Source organism: Lacerta agilis, chromosome 1, assembly GCF_009819535.1.
Source record: "Lacerta agilis isolate rLacAgi1 chromosome 1, rLacAgi1.pri, whole genome shotgun sequence".
In the NCBI taxonomy this organism is placed as follows: Eukaryota; Metazoa; Chordata; class Lepidosauria; order Squamata; family Lacertidae; genus Lacerta; species Lacerta agilis.
Window position 1 is genome coordinate 81,088,864 of NC_046312.1, and position 16,716 is coordinate 81,105,579.

The following is a 16,716-nucleotide window of genomic DNA, read 5'->3' on the forward strand; positions in this document are numbered from 1 at the left end:
TAGGTGGGCAGTACCTGGTACCAAAAAACGGGAGCTCACCCCGTCGCTGGGATAAGAACTGATGACCTTCTGATCTGCAAGCCTTAGGCTCAGTGGTTTAGACCACAGTGCCACCTGCGTCCAAACTGAAGCTACTTGCCTTTCTTGCTTCCCAAGTAATCTGTAGCACCACCTTATCAAGCAAAACAATAAAAAAAAATGTGGAGTCCAGAGAAATGCTGGAATATGTTTTCTGAAGTAAAGTTTAAAAAACACTGCATGTGCCGTGAGGGGAAATGGCACAAAGAGAAAGTGGCTACATTTGGACAAAGGTCTCACAGGAATCTTGCAGTTGCTGACTTGAAGACTCAGTTGTGTAAAAGCTCTTTTGGCCAAAAGGAATACAATGGTCTTGATGATGGGCGGTGCCCGGATTTTTGTTTTGGGTGGGGCAGGTCATTTGTTGGGGGCAGAACCTTAGTTAGCTATGTATTCTTATTGATTTTTATTTATGGGGGGGCAGCTGCCCCTTCCTGCCCATGCTGCTGATCCAGAGAGAAAAAATGTTAGTCCTATGTTATGGTGAACTCAAGCAGACTTTATTTATCCATATAATCCCGTTGATTTCTATGAGGATCAAGGGCAGGAAATCTGCTCGGGACCAAACCTGGATTAAAAGGCTCTTTTATAAACTGCATCTTGCATTCCTGTTATCTTCCATTTGAGAGGCCATCCAGAAGAATCTAGAAATTGTGGTGTGTTCTGTTACATATCCAGTTACAGTGGTACCCCGGGTTAAGAACTTAATTCGTTCTGGAGGTCCGTTCTTAACCTGAAACTGTTCTTAACCTGAAGCACCACTTTAGCTAATAGGACCTCCCGCTGCCACCGCGCCACCGCAGCCCAATTTCTGTTCTCATCCTAAAGCAAAGTTCTTAACCCGAGGTACTATTTCTGGGTTAGCAGAGTCTGTAACCTGAAGTGTCTGTAACTCGTGGTAGCACTGTATTAGAAAGTCACAAATAGGAGGGAAAGAAGATGGTATATCAAATAGCTTGCCAGGATTGATCTTCCTGTTATCAACACACAGACGGAACCAGCATTAGTCAGCAAAATCAATATCAACTTCAACATGCCAGTGCCTTCAGTATGAGTACATGTCAGGGAGTGTTGATAACAAACAAGTGTAGTTAATTAACTAGAAGATTTAGTGCAAAAACAGAGTTCACCGGAGCGGCGATCACAGCTGTCCATCTATAAATCAAAGATGTCCCTTCTAAGGAGGGTGTTTCCAGCGAGACCAGAAACAGCCGTACTTCCTCTTGTGACGGATTCTGTCTTGCAGACCCCCCATATGCCCCTAGACCTTGGACTAAAGGGATCAGCTCCCACCCCTTCCTCATTCTCTGAAACAGTACTTCCATGGTCCTTCCCACTCTCTGGGCTGCTTTCGTTTCTAGCCCCTGCATTTTGTTCTTCGCTAGTGCACTGGCGACTCTCCACAACTCTACTATCAGTTGGCATTCCTACGGGCGGGGGAGTTGGCTGTAATCATCCTGTCTTGCAGTTAATCCTCTCTCTTCCTGGTTACTTCCTTCACTGGGAGCTGGCTGCAAACTTTCCCTGGGGGCTGGCTCATTCATGACAGTAGATGAGGGCTGAGGAGCCTGTTTTAGCCTTAAGTACAAACCTTTGCCATTAGTTTACACTCTTTGCTTTTTTCTTAATCTCCAAGCCCAACTCAAACATAAGAACTGATGCTTTTCTCCTAACTAACTAGGAATCCATGGTTACCCAAGAGACTTTGTCTGTCTCTGTAGAAGAACATTTCTTGTGGAACAACACACTCACACACTTTGCATTTTACCCTTGGCTTTCCTTCATTCCTATGCTGTGATTTCCATGTCACCACCATTAACCCCAACAGACGTCATCCTTGCAGAGTAAGGAAATACATTAATCTCTCTCAAGTCGACCCCTCTCTCTCCTTCCCTTGCCTTCTGCTTTGAAGCCCCATGAAGTCCCCTTTTCTTGGGGAAATGTGTTCTCTTCCTTGTCTGTTGTCTCAGCCTAAAATCTCAATTCCCCCTTTCCTCACTATCCATACTCTCCCATTGCAAAAGGGTGACTGCCCCAAAGTCTCTAACCTGCATTCTTGTGATTTTTACGTTAAAACTTTCTCAGAAACCCACTCCTGAACGCCCCCTAATTTCTCTGACTATCTCTGTTTCTCTTCTACAAGCAAACAAGTCTAGTCACCCACCTACCCTGGTTCTAAAAGGTTCACCCCTTCAGCCAACATCCTCTTTCTCCACCTTCCTTCACCACACCTGTGTTTTCAAATGAGTATCTAGGAAAACCTTTAAGAATAACTCTTCTATTGGTTTTAAACTCTTCTAAATTCAACCTAGTATTAGTGTGATGCTTATTCTTTTTGTTAATTTTTAGTAACTGTGCTAATTTCCTGTTGTGGCCATAAGCTAGTTGTAATAAAATTTTACTTCTGATTTTATTTTCTGCTGTCTGTGTAACGCTTGGGGTGCTAGGTTCTGGAGTGCTTCCAGGTCTCAACTTGAAAAGACCCCTAGATTTGAGTGTCAGATTCCATGTGAGAATTGCAGGCTTGTGTCCAAACTGCATATGGTATTTACTCGAATCAAATGCACCATCGACTCTAATGTGCACCTTTATTTTTGAAACATAATTTGGCCCAAAAGAAGAATGCATTAGATTCAGGTAAATCATTAAACGATAGTCTCCGAGTAAAGGGTCATAGGAAGGAAGGAAGGAAGGAAGGAAGGAAGGAAGGAAGGAAGGAAGGAAGGAAGGAATATTGTAGTGACTTTAACTCAGAAGTACAACGTATTTAAAGGACAGTATTCAAGGACAGGGAGGACTGAACCCAATAACTTCATGAAAATCTTTTCAGACGAAATGCTTTGACCAAGGCCCTCTTAACATCCTTATTCCTCAGACTGTAGATCATAGGGTTTAGCATAGGGGTAACCACCCCATACAACATGGAAACAATTCTGTCCTGTTTGGGAGAATAGCTGGAGGTGGGGCGAACATAGGTGGCAATGGTGGTCCCATAAAACAGGAAAACTACAGTCAGGTGGGAACCACAGGTAGAAAAGGCTTTGCGCCTTCCCTCAGCAGAGCGCATACGCAGAATAGTAGAGATGATGTAGATGTAAGAGATCAGAGTGACCAGGAATGCACCACCTCCTAAAATGCCAGCCACAAGGAGAGCAACCAGTTCAGGCAGATAGGTAGAGGAGCAAGAGGCAGCCATTAGTGGTGGGATATCACAGTAATATTGCTGGATTTTATAGGGCTCACAGAAGGATACTGTAAAGGTCAATGAGGTATGAATCATGGAATTGATGAAGCCAGTTAGCCAGGTCCCAGCAGCCAGCTGAACACATCGCCTTTTTGTCATGATGTTTGTGTAGTGCAGGGGACTGCAGATAGCCACGTAACGGTCATACGCCATCACTGAGAGCAAGAAGACTTCGGTTCCCACAGCATAAATCAGAAAGAAGAGTTGTAATACACAACCAACAAATGATATTGACTTGTCCTCCGACATAAATATCTGGAGCATCTTTGGCACTGTAACTGTGGGGCAAAGGACATCCAGGAAAGATAGGCTGCTGATGAAGAAATACATGGGGGTCTGGAGGTGACTATCTGTTGCTATTGCCGTCAGGATTGATCCATTCCCTGCCAGAGTGATCAAGTAAATCAGCAGAATTGCTACAAAGAGGAAGATTTGCACTTCTGGGAGATCAGACAGCTCTGTGAAGTAAAAATCTCTTGTTTTTGTGATATTGGCTTTCTCCATTGCCACTCAAATTGCCTATCTAAAGTATAGAGATAACAAAGCAAATTTGTTAAGAGAGCAAGAGCTGGAATTATTCCGTTTGTAACCTAAGGTTAGTTCTGTTATTAATAAGACAGCCAATTGGGAAGCAGGGTGCCAATGCTCCAACTCCATGGGATCGTAGGCTCCTCGGTCCCCTTGGTATCAGTTTTAAGGGGGCCAGGCTACCTCACTGTTCAGACATTGATTATCTTTATTAAAACTACAAGTTTGACCTGCAACACAATGTTGCAATGTCCACCCACAGAGCTTTATTCACTCCTTTCCACAGTGAGACAGCACTTCATGGACAATGAGCATGTTGTGTTTGATAGTTTCCCTCCACCTAATTGTTTTTCCCCTAAAGATGTTATCCACTTCTGCAAAAGTCAGGGTTTCCTACATCAGATGATACCGTTTCCTGGTATGAGTCGTACCTTTTTTGGCTACATAAAGACAAGATGAATGTGCTATTAAAATATATCAATCCAGTCAATGTCCATTTGTTGCAAATGTTAAACTTTATAAAACCAGATACAAATTACCTATTTCAGCTTTTTCATCAGCTATTTTCAACTGACAAAATAACGTTTCTCCAAATATTAATCTATTTTTCATTTTAAAAGTTCATTAATTCTTCATTAAAATACATGTTGAAAGAAGAAAATATCAGATTCTTGTTTAAAAATCCTAAAATCAATAAAACATGTATAGTAGAATCTAACAACAATACCCTCCAAAATTACATGTTCTCTTAATACCAGACATTTTAGGGTAAGAGAATTATCTGCCAAATCTGCCACTGTTTAATAAAAATAAATGGATTGAAAATGTACATAATGATACCAGTGTAATGCAGACATACAATAATTGTTATAAAGCAGTAACTAAACCTACATTATACATTCCCACAACTGAATTTTAAATCCATGGAATGGGTTTTAATACAGATTTTAAAATGAAATTGATTTAAAAATTAAGTCATTACAACAATTTATATTGTGAAGATGCTATGGTTTTTCTTCTGCAAAACCGAAACCTACAGTATAAAGTCCCTTTTTACTGATAAGGGATTTAAGATTGTGACATGGAAATTTACCCATCACCCATTGATATCATGAGTTCTGATCTCTGATGTTCAGCTCATTGAATGAATACAGTATGTCTATCACTAAAAAATAGCACTACCTACCTAAAATGTTTGGCTGCCTAAGTCTGCCAGTACAGTTGAATAAAGCATCTATTTTCCTCCCTTGCTTTCCTTGCAGTCTTGAGCACCACAGTAAGAGGGCAATGTGAAGAATTTATGTCTCATCAGGAAAATGATGGCATGCCTCTTCTCAAGTAAAATCCAATAAACAATGCCTCTGACTTGAGTCAAGGGGGCAAAGTATTGTTTTTCCTTTGGCACGGCGGTTGGGGGAATGGCATTGAGACCAAGTGTCTATATTGGGACAAAGGTCTCTGAGGAATCCTGCAGTCCCTGAGTTGAAGTCTCAGTAGTGTGCAAATTCATTTGGCCAAAAGGTATTTTGAATGCAATGGCCCTGATCCATAGAAGATGGGTTGTGCCCAAGTTCTGGTGAACTCAAGGGAACTTACTTTAACTTTGAAATCTCATTGCTTTCAATGGGACTTGCACTGCTACTTTTCTCAGGAGGACAAAGTCTCTTCAAGGCAATATTTGCTTTAATGTATTTTTAATCTTTTGTTGGAAGCCGCCTAGAGTGGCTGGGGAAACCGAGCCAGATGGGCGGGGTATAAATAAGTTGTTGTTGTTGTTGTTGTTGTTGTTTTTAGTTTTTGCCATGTTGTTTATGTAGTGTGGTGGACTGCAGATAGCAACATAGCGGTCATATGCTATCACAGCAACAATAAAATATGAGTGCCCACCACATCAATCAGAAACTAGAGTTGTAGCATGCAACCAACCAATGATATTGCCTTGTCCTCTGACAAGAAGACCTGGAGCATCTTTGGCACAGTGACAGTTGGGCAAAGGACATCTAAAAAGATAAATTACTTAGGAAGAGATATATGGGGGTCTGGAGATAAACTTCTGTCCCTATGGCCAAGAGAATTGCCCTGTTCCCTACCGGTGTAGGTCAGCAGAATTGCCACAAAGAGGGAGATTTGCATTTCGGGAAGATCAGATCGGTGAGGTAAAAATCTTTTGTTTCTGTGATATTGTCTTTCTCCAACTTCCTGCCAAACAGGTCAACTGGGATATCTAAAATACAGTGAAAATAAAGTAAATTTATTTGAAGCTTAACTACCTAACAATATATAATTGATTACCTATCTGACTTTTATTTACATTGAGCTTGATTGAATTTTTGTGTCTCCACACACCCCTCATCCACCCATGGCTACCAGCTTGGCCAGGATCAAGGGCAGGAAATTTGCTCTGGACCAAACCTGGTTTAAAGGGCTCTTTTTTAAATTGCACCTTGCATTCCCCATTTACTCACTACCCATACCCCACACACACACACTGCAAGGGGGTGACTGCCCCAAAGTCTCTAACCTGCATTCTTGTGATTTTTACCTTAAAACTTTCTCAGAACCCCACTCCTGATCACCCCATAATTTCTCTCTCTGTTTCTCTTCTACAAGCAAACAAGTCTAAGTCACCCACCTACCCTGGTTCTAAAAGGTTCACCCCTTCAGCCAACATCCTCTTTCTCTGCCTTCCTACACCACACCCGTGTTTTCAAATGAGTATCTAGGAAAACTTTTAAGAATAACTCTTCTATTAGTTTTAAACTCTTCTAAATTCAACCTAGTATTAGTGTGATGTTTATTATTTTTGTTAATTTTTAGTAACTCTGCTAATTTCCTTTTGCGGCCATAAGCTAGTTGTAATAAAATTTACTTCTGGTTTTATTTTCTGCTGTCTGTGTAACCCTTGGGGTGCTAGGTTCTGGAGTGCTTCCAGGTCTCAACCTGAAAAGATCCCTAGATTTGAGTGTCAGATTCCATGTGAGAATTGCAGACTTGTGTCCAAACTGCATACAGTATTTACTCAAATCAAATGCACCATCGACTCTAATGTGCACCTTTATTTTTGCAACATAATTTGGCCCAAAAGAAGAGTGCATTAGATTCGGGTAAATCAATAAACTATAGTCTCCGAGTAAAGGCTCGAAGGAAGGAAGGAAGGAAGGAAGGAAGGAAGGAAGGAAGGAATGAAGGAATATTGTAGTGACTTTTAGCTTAGAAGTGCAACATATTTGAAGGACAGTATTCAAGGACAGGGAGGACTGAACCAAAAAACTTCATGAAAATCTTTTCAGACGAAATGCTTTGACCAAGGCCCTCTTAACATCCTTATTCCTCAGACTGTAGATCATAGGGTTTAGCATAGGGGTAACAATCCCATACAACATGGAAACAATTCTGTCCTGTTTGGGCGAATAGCTGGAGGTGGGGCGAACATAGGTGGCAATGGTGGTCCCATAAAACAGGAAAACTACAGTCAGGTGGGAACCACAGGTGGAAAAGGCTTTGCGCCTTCCCTCAGCAGACTGCATACGCAGGATAGTAGAGATGATATAGATATAAGAGATCAGAGTGACCAGGAATGCACCACCTCCTAAAATGCCACCCACAAGAGCAGCCAGTTCTGGGAGGTATGTAGAGGAGCAAGAGGCAGCCATTAACGGTGGGATATCACAGTAATATTGGTGAATTTTACTGGGCCCACAGAAGGATAATGTAAAGTTCAGTGAAGTATGAATCATGGAACTGATGAAGCCGGTTAGCCAGGTCCCAGCAGCCAGATGAACACACTGCCTTTTCGTCATGATGTTTGTGTAGTGCAGGGGACTGCAGATAGCCACGTAGCGGTCATACGCCATCACTGAGAGCAATAAAATTTCAGTGCCCACAGCATCAATCAGAAAGAAGAGTTGTAATACACAACCAACAAATGATATTGACTTGTCCTCTGACAAGAAGACCTGGAGCATCTTGGGCACAGTGACAGTTGGGCAAAGGACATCCAGGAAAGACAGGTTGCCGATAAAGAAGTACATCGGAGTCTGCAGGTGAACATCCGTCGCTATTGCCGTGAGGATTGATCCATTCCCTGCCAGAGTGATCAAGTAAATCAACAGAATTGCTACAAAGAGGAAGATTTTCACTTCTGGGAGATCAGACAGCTCTGTGAAGTAAAAATCTCTCATTTTTGTGATATTGGCTTTCTCCATTGCCACTCAAATTGCATATCTAAAGTAGGGAGAAAACAAAGCAGATTTGTTAAGAGAGAAAGAGAAGGGACGATTCCGTTTGTAACCTAAGGGTAGTACTGTTATTAATAAGATAGCCAGTCAGGAAGCAGGGTGCCAACACCCCAACTCTAGGGGATCGTAGGCACCTCAGTCCCCTTGGTATAATTTTTAAGGGGGGCAGGCTCCCTCAATGTTCAGACATTGATTATCTTTTTTTAAAATACAAGTTTGACCTACAACACAATGTTCCAATGTCCACCCACAGAGTTCTATTCACTCTTTTCCACTCCCCTTGCCCCAAACAGTGAGACAGCATTACACAGACAATGAGCATGCTGAGTTTGATAGTTTCCCTCCACCTAAAACTTCTCCCCTAAATATGTTGTCCACTTCTGCAAATGTCAGGGTTTCCTACATCAGATAATAATAATAATAATAATAATAATAATAATAATAATAATAATAATAATCCTGGTATGGGTGGTACCTTTTTGGCTACATAAAGACCGCATGAATGTGCGATTAAAATATATTAATCCAGTCAATGTCAATTTGTTGCAGATGTTAAACTTTATAAAACCAGATACAAATTATTTCAGCTTTTTCATCAGCTATTTTCAACTGACAAAATAGGATTTCTCAAAATATTAGTCTATTTTTCATTTTAAAATTTCATTAATTCTTCATTAAAATACATGTTGAAAGAAGAAGATATCAGATTTAAAAAATATAAAAAATCCTAAGATCAATAAAACATATATAGTGGCATCTAACAACATTACCCTCCAAAATCACACTTTCTCTTAATACCAGACATTTTTTGGTTAAGAGGATTATCTGCCAAATCTGTCACTGTTTAATAAAAATAAATGGATTCAAAATGTACATAACAATACCAGTGTAATGCAGACATACAATAATTGTTATAAAGCAGTAACTAAACCTAAATTATACATTCCCACAACTGAATTTTAAATCCATGGAATGTGTTTTAATACAAATTTTAAAACGAAATGGATTTAAAAATTAAGTCATTACAACAATTTATATTGTGAAGATGCTATGGTTTTTCTACTGCAAAACGTAAAACTATAGTATAAAGTCCCTTTTTACTGGTAACGGATTTAAGATTGTGACATGGAAATTTGCCCATCACCCATTGGTATCATGAGTTCTGATCCCTGATCTTCAGCTTATTAAATGAATACAGTATGTGTATTGCTAAAAAATAGCATTACCTACCTAAAATGTTTGACTGCCTAAGTCTGCCAGTACAATTGAATAAAGCATCTATTTGCCTTCCTTACTTTCATTGCAGTCCTGAGCACCACAGTAAGAGAGGGCAATGTGAAGAATTTATGTCTCATCAGGAAAATGATGACATGCCTCTTCTCAAGTAAAATCCAATAACAATGCCTCTGACTTGATTCAAAAGGGCAAAGTGTTGTTTTTCCTTTGGCACGGCGGTTGGGGGAATGGTATCAGGACAAAGTCTCTATATTGGGACAAAGGTCTCTGAGGAATCCTGCAGTCCCTGAGTTGAAGTCTCAGTAGTGTGCAAATTCATTTGGCCAAAAGGTATTTTGAATGCAATGGCCCTGATCCATAGAAGATGAGTTATGCCCAGGCAGGTAAAAATCTTTTATTTCTGTGATATCATCTATCTTCAACTTCCTGCCAATCAGGTCAACTGAGATATCTAATATACAGTGGAAACAGAGTAAATTTGTTTAACTACTTAACAATATATAATTGATTATGTATCCGACTTTTATTTACATTGAGCTTGATTGAATTTTTGTGTCTCCACACACCCCTCATCTACCCATGGCTACCAGCTTGGACAAAGGGAACTGGCAACTGAATGGGAGGGAATTGCTTGACCCTTGTTTGAAACAAGGTCATATGTACTTTTCACTGTGCAATAATTTAGAATTAATATAACATATTGCAAAGATACGTGGTGGGATTCAACTAAGTTGTTGTTTGCATAGAATGAAGTCCACTCATGACACATCTCCTTCCACCTTGTGCCCCCAGTAATCCCTAAATCTGCTGTAGGGGGTTGGGAGAAAACCCAGAGCAGGGTGCAAGAGGAGTGCATGGCAGAAGGGGGGGGGAGGTCCCATTGTGCAGGTGGACCTCATTGCCCTGCTCATGGGCCACTTTGACCAACACTGAATTCCACCCACTATGGTTGTTCAACTACAATCACAAAACCGAAGGATTTAAAACTTAGGTAGTGGGTTTTAACTCAACTAAATAGATTTTAAAATTAGGTAACGGCAACAATACATTGTGAATATGCTAAAAAGATTTTTTTTTACTGCAAAACCTAAACCTACAGCATGCATTCCCATTTTACAGATAAGGAGTTTAAGATTGTGAAAAGGAAATTTGCAAAAGATCACCAACTGAGATCATGACTTCTGATCTCTGATTGTTAGTTTGTGGAATTCATACAATAAGCGTATGAGTAAGAAACAGCACTGCAGTTTTAAAATATTAGACTACCTACCAACAAACTGAAGCCTTTCTTGCTTTCCAAGTAATCTGTAGCACCACATTATCAGGTAAGATGATTAAAAAAATTATAGAATCATAGAGTTGGAAGAGACCACAAGGGCCATCCAGTCCAACCCCCTGCCAAGCAGGAAACACCATCAAAGCATTCCTGACAGATGGCTGTCAAGCCTCTGCTTAAAGACCTCCAAAGAAGGAGACTCCACCACACTCCTTGGTAGCAAATTCCACTGTCGAACAGCTCTTACTGTCAGGAAGTTCTTCCTAATGTTTAGGTGGAATCTTCTTTCTTGTAGTTTGAATCCATAAATTATGTTGAGTCAAGAGAAATGCTGGCATATGTTTTCTGAAGTAAAGTTTAAAAAACACTGCATCTGCCATGAGGGGAAATGGCACCAAGAGAAAGTGGCTACATTTGGACAAAGATCTCACAGGAATCCTGCAGTTGCTGACTTGAAGACTCAGTTGTGCAAAAGCTCTTTTGGCCAAAAGGAATACAATGGTCTTAATGATGGGCCAGGTTTTTTGTTTGGGGGGCAGGTCTTTGGGGGGGGCAGAACCTCAGTTAGCTATGTATTTTTTATTGGTTTTTATTGATTTGGGGGAGCAGCTGCCCCTCCCTGCCCCCGCCCTGCCCATGCTCCTGATCCAGAGAGAAAAAATGTTAGTCCTATGTTGTGGTGAACTCCAGCAAATTTTATTTATTCATAAAAATTTCACTGATTTCTATGAGGATCAAGGGCAGGAAATTTGCTCGGGACCAAATCTGGTTTAAAAGGCTCTTTTATAAATTACATCTTGCATTCCTGTTATCTTCCATTTGAGAGGCCACCCAGAAGAATCTAGAAATTTTGGTGTGTGCTGTTCCATATCCAGCTATTAGAAAGTCAGAAATAGGGGGAAAGAAGATGGTATATCAAATAGCTTGCCAGGATTGATCTTCCTGTTATCAACACACAGATGTCCATCAACCCCAACAGACGTCATCCTTGCAGAATAAGGAAATGCATTAAACTCTCAAGCATCCCTCTCTCTCCTTCACCTGCCTTCTGCTTTGAAGCCAGCCCCATTTTCTTGGGGAAATGTGTTCTCTTCCCTGTCTGGTTGTCTCACCCTAAAATCTCACTTACTCCTTTCCTCACTATCCATACCCTCCCACTGCTAAAGGGTGACTGCCCCAAAGTCTCTAACCTGCATTCCTGTGATTTTTGCCTTAAAACCTTCTCAGAGCCCCACTCCTGAATGCCCCCTAATTCCTCTGACAATCTCTGGTATGCTTCCAGGTCTCAACATGAAAAGATCCCTATATTTGAGTGTCAGATTGCATGTGAGAATTGCAGATTTGTGTCCAAACTGCATACAGTATTTACTTGAATCTAATGTGCACCTTAATTTTTGTAGATTTCAGTAAATATTGTACTTCATAACAGGTCATTAAATGATAGTCTCCCAGTACAGGCTCATAGGAAGGAAGGAAGGAAGGAAGGAAGGAAGGAAGGAAGGAAGGAATATTGTAGTGACTTTAACTCAGAAGTACAATGTATTTGAAGGACAGTATTCAAGGACAGGGATGATAGAACCCAATAACTTCATTAAAATCTTTTCAGGCGAAATGCTTTGACCAAGGCTCTCTTAACATCCTTATTCCTCAGACTGTAGATCATAGGGTTTAGCATAGGAGTAACAATCCCATACAACATGGAAACAATTCTGTCCTGTTTGGGCGAATAGCTGGAGGTGGGGCGAACATAGGTGGCAATGGTGGTCCCATAAAACAGGAAAACAACAGTCAGGTGGGAACCACAGGTAGAAAAAGCTTTGCGCCTTCCCTCAGCAGAGCGCATGCGCAGGATAGTAGAGATGATATAGACATAAGAGATCAGAGTGACTAGGAATGCACCACCTCCTAAAATGCCAGCCACAAGCAGGAGAACCAGTTCTGGGAGATAGGTAGAGGAGCAAGAGGCAGCCATTAGTGGTGGGATATCACAGTAATATTGCTGGATTTTATAGGGCTCACAGAAGGATACTGTAAAGGTCAATGAGGTATGAATCATGGAATTGATGAAGCCAGTTAGCCAGGTCCCAGCAGTCAGTTGAACACACTGCCGTTTCGTCATGATGTTTGTGTAGTGCAAGGGACTGCAGATAGCCACATAACGGTCATATGCCATCACTGAGAGCAAGAAGATTTCGGTGCCCACAGCATCAATCAGAAAGAAGAGTTGTAATACACAGCCAACAAATGATATTGTCATGTCCTCCGACATAAAGATCTGGAGCATCTTTGGCACTGTAACTGTGGGGCAAAGGACATCCAGGAAAGAAAGGCTGCTGATGAAGAAGTACATGGGGGTCTGGAGGTGACTATCTGTTGCTATTGCCGTGAGAATTGCCCCATTTCCTGCCAGAGTGATCAAGTAGGTCAGCAGAATCACCACAAAGAGGGTGATTCGCACTTCTGGGAGAGCAGAGAGTTCAGTCAAGTAAAAGTCTTTTGCTGCTGTGGCATTGTCTTTCTGCATTGTCCTCCTAATCAATCTGGTCAGCTAGAATGTCTAAAATACAAAGGAAACAAAGCAGATTTTTTATAAATAGGAATGTTGGTTGAAGGACAATACAGTGGTACCGCGGGTTAAGCACTTAATTGGTTCCGGAGGTCCGTTCTTAACCTGAAGCACCACTTTAGCTAATGGGACCTCCTGCTGCCGCTGAGCCGCCAGAGCACGATTTCTGTTCTTAAGCGAAGTTCTTAACCTGAAGCGTACTTAACCCGAGGTACCACTGTATAACAATTGTTTAAGCATCTGACTTTTAATCATAGATGGCCTGATCCTGTTTGTTTCTGATGAATGTCTCTCCCATGCAGGTGGTCAAAACCTGACTATAGATTCCTTTGGACAATTGAAAAAGTTTTGAAACCATTTTGTGATTAAGAATAAAGAAAACCTCATAAAATATAAAATTGAACACAAAATGGGAGAGCATTTGAGACAGCACTATAATCTCTTTTCAAAACCATTCAGGTGTTAAGCACAATATTACTGTCAGAAGTTACTATGAAAAGAGTCATTTTCTTGTACCTACTAGGAGAGGGATGGAGGCCTAGTGGCCAACACCTAAGCACTGCTGGAATTCCCCTGGCAAGGTGGAGGGGAGTGTCTTTCTCACAGTTTCCCTCCCCATTCACAGTTTTTTTTTTTTTTTGATTAATTGACTGACTTATTGGATTGGATTGGATTGGATTGGATTGGCTTTCTACCCAGCCTTTCCTCCAAGAAGCTCAAGGTGACATACAGTTTTTCTTCTCCCCATCTTTTCCTCACAATCCTGTGAGGTAGATTAGGTTAAGAGATAGTGACTGGCCCAACACCACCCAATGAGCTTCCTGGCTCAGTCGGGGATTGAATCCTGGCCCAGCACTCTGATAACCCCACCATATGATGCATGCCAACATCAGGGCTGTGTACCCTCCCCCACCCCTGCTACCTTCTAGGGCGGGGGTCAGCAACCTGCGGCTCCGGAGCCGCATGCGGCTCTCTGACAGGTCTCCCGCGGCTCCGGCATGCCCCCTTTCAATGCCCTTTCAATAATAATTAAATGGTTATCGGCAAAAACAAAAAGGGCCAAAAAACCATGAATAATCCGCATCAACGTTGAAGAGCTGGGCGGTCTTTCTCAGCCCTCTCGGGGTTCCCGAAGACAGACCCAAGATTGATGTCCACCTTGACCACTCCCAGAGAGAGGAAGCGACTTCTTCACACCAATAAGCGTGTGGGGAGGGCTGAGCTTTTACCACCTCGGCGTGCCGATTGGCAGGACAGATCGCCCGCCTTGGTGCATAGGCTCGGAGCCGGGGCCTTACCGCCGAGGTAGCCACTGAGGATGAAGGCGGGATGCGGGCACGGGAGAGCGACGCTTTGTCCGGCCAATGAGCCGCCGGGATGCCTGTTCCTGTTTGAGGGGAACGTGCCAATGAGGGTGGCGTTAGGGCGGCGAGAAGAAGGAGCTGGGCTTTGCGAGTTATCGAGAGAGAGAGAGAGAGAGAGAGAGAGAGAGAGAAGAGTCGGGATAATAAAGGCAGCGGGAGGTGGTGGCGGCGATTGGAGCGGCCCCTGTTCTGAGCGGCCCCTGTCGGGCGGAATCCTTTTCAAAGCGGCTGCGCAGAGGGCGGAGCAGGCGGGCCAGGCGTCGCTGTGACGGGAGGGCGGTGATGGTCGCCAACAGGATGAAGTAGAGCTGCTTTGGAGCGGCGGCGGCAAAAACGTCCGGGCTGCTTCTGAAACCTCCGCCAACCGGTGCTTCGCCAGCGCTCGCTGCGGGCGGTGTACATGCTCAACGACAGCCCCAAGGGCGGCTCGGGGGCCCGGAGCCCCGAGGCCGGCGCGCTGCAGTGCCTGGCGTGATTCCCCCCAAAAAAAACCTGTTTTTTGCTTTTTGGCTTTTTGCCTTGCTCTCCCACCCCCCTCTCTTTTTCTTCCTCCCCTCCTTTTTTAATCCAAGGGGAGAAATCCCATTTTTAAAACAAACAAACAAACGAAAAACAAACAAACACCCCCACAGCTGCTGCAGCCACTCTATTTGAATTTTTATTATTACCCTTTTCTCCCTCTATCCCCCCTTTTTCTTTTCTCTTCCCCTTTTGTTTTTGTTTTCAAAAAAAAGGAAAAAGAAGAAAAAGATTTCCCCCCTTTATTTTTATTTTTTAAACTACTACATATTTTTAATAGATATCCTCCCCACCCCACCCCACCCCCAATTTATATTTTTCCACCCCACTTTTCCATTTCCACCCCCCTTTTTCTTTCTTTATTAGTTCGCTTGCCAACCTATCTTAGAGGGGGAAGCCCTCTCTCCCACCCACCACACCCCCCCCCAAACAACTTTGAGCTGAACCCCCCAAAACGGGGGTAGATCACTGCTGAAAGTACCGGTAGATCACAGTTTCTTGGGAGTTGGCCACCCCTGGTATAAGACATGTAACTAGAATAAAAATTTAAAAAAAACCAAGCAAATAATTGTAATAACTACTGTAATAAAGCACTGCTATAATTATATATAATTTCCCTAAAATTTTGGTTTCATTCGCCTTTCCGTGCTGAAATGTCACAACCTGAACGACCATGGCTTGCCCCCCCCCCCCCAGTTTTGATCCTGGGTACGCCCCTGAGTCAATGCAAAAAAGTAAGAACTTATTCTTGTTGTTTTTACTAATTATACTTTGCATTGGCTCCTATACGTTATTTATTATTATTGCATTAAGGTAAGAAACAATATATGCAGCGTTATATTTGTTTTAAATGTTGCAATGGTTTTGCGGCTCCCAGTTGTTGTTTTTTCCTTTGGAAATGGGTCCAAGTGGCTCTTTGTGTCTTAAAGGTTGCAGACCCCTGTTCTAGGGGCTTGTCAAGGGAATGAAAGGGCTCTGGATCCAATGGTTGCAAAACCTCCCCTTACCACCCCCACCCTGGAACACTGGAGGCAGGGCAAAAAGCAGCAGCAACAGATCTTAAACACTGATGCTGCAGGAAAACCTCCCTCATCAGATCTCCCTCTCCTATGGCAGACCTCTGTCTCCACCAATGGAAAGGAAGATCTGCACAATCTTATGGCCTCAGGTCAGGCACCACAAGGACCACAGGATTGCAATCATAATCAAAATGCCCTACCCCTCAAAATTTTACTGCATATACTGCAATACACAGTCTTAAATAAACCTGTTCAAAATATTGAGGAGTACCAGAATGATGGGTGGTAGTTAAACAGTAAATCCTAGGAAACAGTATATATTGTGTAGCATTTTGCTTTTAGTTGCTTGACTTCAATAGTCATTATCTCTGTTAAAAATCCAAGTAGGAGCTTCAACAAAATGTTGCAGTGTGGAGTGCTGCAGCCACGGAATTTTCAGCCACTTCATTCCATTCTCCTTGCCTTCAACAGCAAGTCAGCATTCTGTAGTCACTGAGCATGCTAAGTTCCCACTGGACTGCTTTTGTTTTCTCCTTTCCCTGCTCTTAGAGTTTTCCTCACAAAAAGACTTGGTGCACTTCAGCAAACATTGGAGTTTCCTATGGCTGGTGGTATCTCCCTCTTGTGTTTGAAAAGTACTACACACAT

The 16,716-nt window shown here is 42.3% G+C and overlaps 3 protein-coding genes across 3 annotated transcripts; all 3 read right to left on the bottom strand.

Moving 5' to 3' along the window:
• Positions 1-2,890: 2,890 nt before the first annotated feature.
• LOC117061152 (olfactory receptor 5V1-like) lies at positions 2,891-3,826 on the bottom strand. The gene has a single exon (XM_033173839.1). The coding sequence runs from the start codon at positions 3,824-3,826 to the stop codon at positions 2,891-2,893; it is 936 nt and encodes a 311-aa protein (XP_033029730.1).
• Positions 3,827-7,122: 3,296 nt separating this feature from the next.
• On the bottom strand, positions 7,123-8,055 carry LOC117061160 (olfactory receptor 5V1-like). Its single transcript, XM_033173847.1, has one exon. The coding sequence runs from the start codon at positions 8,053-8,055 to the stop codon at positions 7,123-7,125; it is 933 nt and encodes a 310-aa protein (XP_033029738.1).
• Positions 8,056-12,191: 4,136 nt separating this feature from the next.
• LOC117061170 (olfactory receptor 5V1-like) lies at positions 12,192-13,124 on the bottom strand. Its single transcript, XM_033173857.1, has one exon. The coding sequence runs from the start codon at positions 13,122-13,124 to the stop codon at positions 12,192-12,194; it is 933 nt and encodes a 310-aa protein (XP_033029748.1).
• Between the last annotated feature and the right edge of the window lie 3,592 nt (positions 13,125-16,716).